The sequence below is a fragment of the Egretta garzetta genome, unplaced genomic scaffold, assembly GCF_000687185.1.
Source record: "Egretta garzetta isolate BGI_Z169 unplaced genomic scaffold, ASM68718v1 scaffold188, whole genome shotgun sequence".
Lineage (NCBI taxonomy): Eukaryota > Metazoa > Chordata > Aves > Pelecaniformes > Ardeidae > Egretta > Egretta garzetta.
In genome coordinates, this window is record NW_009260622.1 from 574,148 (window position 1) to 578,729 (window position 4,582).

Below are 4,582 nucleotides of genomic sequence, written 5' to 3' on the forward strand. Positions count from 1 at the left end.
AGGAGGAGGGAGGGGAATATAATGGGTGGCTTCTTTGGAGATTTTAACTCAGTGCTGCTGCTGTGGTTTGGGCAGTTGGATGCGTGTTGGGGGATGCCCACAGGGATGCAGGATGCCCGCAAGGATGCGGGATGCCCTCAAGGATGCGGGATGCTCAGGGCTGGCTCTGCCTGCAGGAGCACCCCTGGTCTGTCTGCTCTCGGAGCCTCTTCTGGGGGGAGCGGAGATGCTGCTCAGCCGCTCACTGGGATAGCTGCAAAGGTCTGCAGCAATGTTTTCCCTTGCATGCTGCAGCCTGGTATGAAGCCAGATGTGCTGCACAGCTGGGTGAGGTCCAGGGAGCATCAGACAGGCAAAATCCCTTCTGACTTTATCAGCAAAGGTGTCTGCCGTGCTGCAATACCATGGCAGCTTTTTACAGGCTTTCACCAGGGCACCAGGCTGCCTGGAACCGCCACCACGGTTATTATAGAAATAGGTATTTTCATAGCAAGAAAACTCGTGGTTTGCTCACCTGCAGAGCCCTGCTGCGTAGGCTGGGCGGAGAATGGCCTTTGGATGGGGCACCTTAGGGGGGAAAAGGGGAAAAAGAAACACCCTTGGCATTTTTTTTCCACTGGTGGTAAATACTTCTGCCTGTGCCTGACTTGGTAGTGCCAGAACTGGAGATTCACCTGCAAGGAACTAAGAGGTGCCAGCTACTCCAGGTTATAATTATGAGCCTTCTGGCTTGCTTTCCTCCAGCCCTGCCTGCCAGAGGCGTGTTGCTATATGGGAATATTAGCAATATTTAAATATTTTAGTTCTTAAGGCAAAAGTGTCTGGGGTGAACTGGGTACGCTCCGAGTATCACCAGCAAATGGGAATAACCTTTGTCTGTTTGTTTTGATCGTGAATTGTAAACTAATCTCATGGTCTGGGGGAAATGGGCTTGTGGCTTTATCATGCCTCAGGTTGTTGGCACCTGGGTTTGGGTTGCAGGATCAGGGTGATGCTGGCAGCATAAGGAAGCCTCTAGACCATGGTTCCTCACTCTGCTTAAGCCAAGGATCACTAATCCTTTTGGGGAAGAGATACTCTAGAACCATCCTGTTGCTACAGATTTCTATTTTTTAATTTTTTTTTAGCCAAATCAAATTTAGGCTTAACATTTGGTTATTCACTTATTATCTTTATTTTCCCATGATTCCTTGATTGCGTGCATCAGAATGTGGGTGTGAGGTTTCTCTTTTTTTTTTTTCTTTTTTTTCTTTTTAATTTAGTCATTATTTCATGGAGCATTTTCTGATGTCTTGTGAATCACCCACGGCTCACGGATCACAAATTGAAAAATACTCTTGTTTGAACCAGGGAGAGAAACATGCTGGGTGGGTGTGGGCGGGAGGGGGGAAGTCTGCAAATGAGAGCGCGTTGTTTGCTGGTGTCCTTATCATTCATTCTGCAAGCGATCTATTAAATACAAATGGAGGTGAAAACGGAGGGAAAGTTTAATCGGAAGTGCTGTTTTCAGTGGTAATACGCTGATACCCCCGGCATAGGCCCATATGATACCCAGCATATATGACAATAGCTAATCCCCCTGCTAGAGCTTCTGCACAGAAGAGGGCGAGCGCTGTGTGTTGCTGCAGCCGGGGCAGGAACGTGCTGGCAGCGGCAGCATCAGCATCTTACCTGGGCTCCGGCGCAGGGGAAACCTGGCACGAGCCATTTTGCAGAAGGAGCTCAACCACTGCTGGCAGCGAGACTCACTCTGCCCTCTCTTCTCCTTTCCAATGCAGGAGGGAAGCCTGTGGCCTTCGGAAAGCACCGTGTCGGGGAATGGAATAACAGAGGTGAGGGCGACGCGGGTGCCGCTGCCTTTCCCGCTGGCCGGGGCTGCAGCGTCTCATGCTTCTCGCCCTCTTTCTCTCTTTTTCTCCCTTTCAGCAGCAAATCTACACCCCGAGACCCAGCGACCGCCTGGCAGTGCCATCCTTTCTGCAGAGGGACCGCTTTAACAGATTCCAGCCAACCTACCCCTACATGCAGCACGAGATCGACCTGCCACCCACCATCTCGCTGTCGGACGGCGAGGAGCCCCCCCCGTACCAGGGACCCTGCACGCTGCAGCTGCGAGACCCCGAGCAGCAAATGGAGCTCAACAGAGAGTCGGTCCGGGCCCCCCCCAACAGAACCATCTTCGACAGTGACTTGATAGATAACTCCGTGTACGGGGGGCCGTGCCCCCCCAGCAGTAACTCTGGCATCAGCGCGACCTGCTATGGGAGCAATGGGAGGATGGAGGGACCGCCGCCGACGTACAGCGAGGTGATAGGGCACTACCCCGGCTCGACGTTTTACCAGCACCAGCAGAACAACAACGGGATGCCCTCCATCTTGGAGGGCAGCAGACTCCATCATTCACAAATCAATGGCCTTGAGAGCACAACCGCGTGGAACAAAGAGAAAGAGAAACAAAAAGGGCACCCCTTTTAAAAAAAAAAAAAGAAAAAAAGAAAAGGAAAAAAAAAAGAAAAAAGAAAGTAAACGAAACACTCTGCACTTCTGGTTAAAAGAAAAAGGAGAGAGCGAGCGAGTTGAGGAAGATGAGCAAAGGAAAAGAAAAAAAAGCCCTTCCCCATCTCTCCATGTATAAATATTTACTTGTTATGTCTGGTCTGAATGCACAAGCCTACCAAGCTTGCAAAAACATTTCTTTATTGAGCTGTGTCTAGACGTTTAAAAAGGAAAAAAAAAAAAATCAACCGTAGTCCATTTTTTTTTTTTGTTTCTAGTTGAGCTGTGTGTGAATGCTTTTTTTTGTTTGATTATTTCACTTATCTTTAAAGACAAAATATTTGCACAAAAAACATTTTGTTTAAAGATCTGCAATATAAATATATAAATATATATTAAAAATAAGAGAAAGTGTATGTGTAAGGAGCAGGAGTATTTTTGTATTAGAAGAGGCCTATTCAAAAAAAAAAAAAAAGTTGTTTTCTGAACTAGAAGAAAAATGGCAATTTTTTGAGTGCCAACTCAAAAAACGTGTATTACATTGTAAAAAAACAAAAAACAAAAAAAAAATCAAAAGCAGGGGTTTAGAGTTATTTATATAAATGTTGAAATTTTGCACTATTTTTTAATATAAATATGTCAGTGCTTGTGTTGGTCAAAGCCTCTATCATGTCTACCATGAACCTGTTAAGGGATATATGTTGAAGTGAAGAACAAAGTAGCTGGAAGGGGGTGGAAAAAGGCTGAAGTGGAGATGCCCGCCCTGGGAGGAGCGGTGAGCGAGACTGCATCTTATGCAAATCCTTAATTTCCAGAGTCCCTGCGCGTGGCTGCCGACAGTCACGGCTTTATACATTCCCTACAAAGCAAGAGGAGTTGGTGTGTGTCTGTATGTCATCCGGTAGGATTATTGGAGTGAAAAGGTAAAATAAAAACTCCCTGCTTCTGAGAGTCAGTAATGACTGAAGCAGACAAAAATTACTTGATTTTTTTTTTTTTTTTTTTTTTTTTTTTTTTTTTTTTGGGACAACCTCTAACTTTTTTGGAGGGGGGTGGTGGGGATGAGAATAAACTTCTGTGTCTGAAGGAACAAAGTGTTTTTTGGTTTATTTCTTTCAATGTTCAACTGAAGGGGCCCTATTTGGAGCTAAAGCGGTGATTATGGAAGTTAATGTGAATATGTGGTAATGTACCCACCAGCTGCCTTTCAGCTGGGGTTTAAATAGCTCATGGAAAGTACAAGCTGAAAAGTGTGGTGGTGAAAGTCATTTTCATTTTGTGTTAACCTCCCAAACCTCTGTTTGGGGTGAACAGGCGCAGCCATGTCTCGCAGCTCCGCCATCCCCGGGGCTGCCTCTGGTCATCGCTATTTTTGATTTTATTATCCTAGCTAAAGAGGTGTCAGGTACAGTAGATGGAAATGAATCTGCTCCTGTGATGTATTAATTAAAGGCTAAATAAATAAGCTTAATGCTTTAGAAGCAAACCCCCTTTACCTCTTCCGAAGATGTCCTCATCCACAGCAGCACGGTCCCACCTGCCCTCCTGCCCGCCGGGTGTTGTGCGTCCTTAATTTATCTTGGTTTTGGAAGCATTTTGTCTTACTATGCTATTGTTTACATTTTTATATCGCGTAGGTGTCTGGTAGGTGTTTTACCCTCGCGGTGAATTTGTATGTGACGGAGTGAGCGAGTGAGAAACCTGAGAGCGTGCCAGAGAGAGAAGAAAAGGGAAAAAACCTGTTCTGGGTCCCGTCTCCCCGGCCAGGAGAGCATCTCTCCGAGCGCGAGGAAGGGTCGGTAGGGGAACCGCGGAGAACAAAGGTTTTACCAGGAGGTGTGATTTCATTTTCTGCAGGATGCTATCTAGTAGAGTGACATAAATGAAAGATATAAAGGCAATAACTATTGTTTTTAAGCAACTTTTCTATTACTTGAAAAAAAAAAAAAGGAGAACGGTTTTGAAGTTCTGACCATTTGAACAATATTTATATATATTTTAAAGAAGACAATGAATAGCTGAACTTGAAGTTTGATCATTATTTTTTGCCTTTTTTTTTTTATTTTTGCCTAGAAATAGTCCTGTA

General features: G+C 45.4%; 1 protein-coding gene across 1 annotated transcript in view; it reads left to right on the forward strand.

Annotated features, from left to right (window-relative positions):
* Positions 1 to 2,475, forward strand: part of PMEPA1 (prostate transmembrane protein, androgen induced 1) — a 7,647-nt gene extending 5,172 nt beyond the window's left edge. Inside the window, exons 2-3 of the mRNA XM_035900873.1 lie at positions 1,779 to 1,832; positions 1,927 to 2,475. Of these exons, the coding sequence (XP_035756766.1) occupies positions 1,779 to 1,832; positions 1,927 to 2,475 (603 nt within the window). The remainder of the gene's footprint in view (positions 1 to 1,778; positions 1,833 to 1,926) is intronic.
* The last annotated feature ends 2,107 nt before the right edge of the window (positions 2,476 to 4,582 follow it).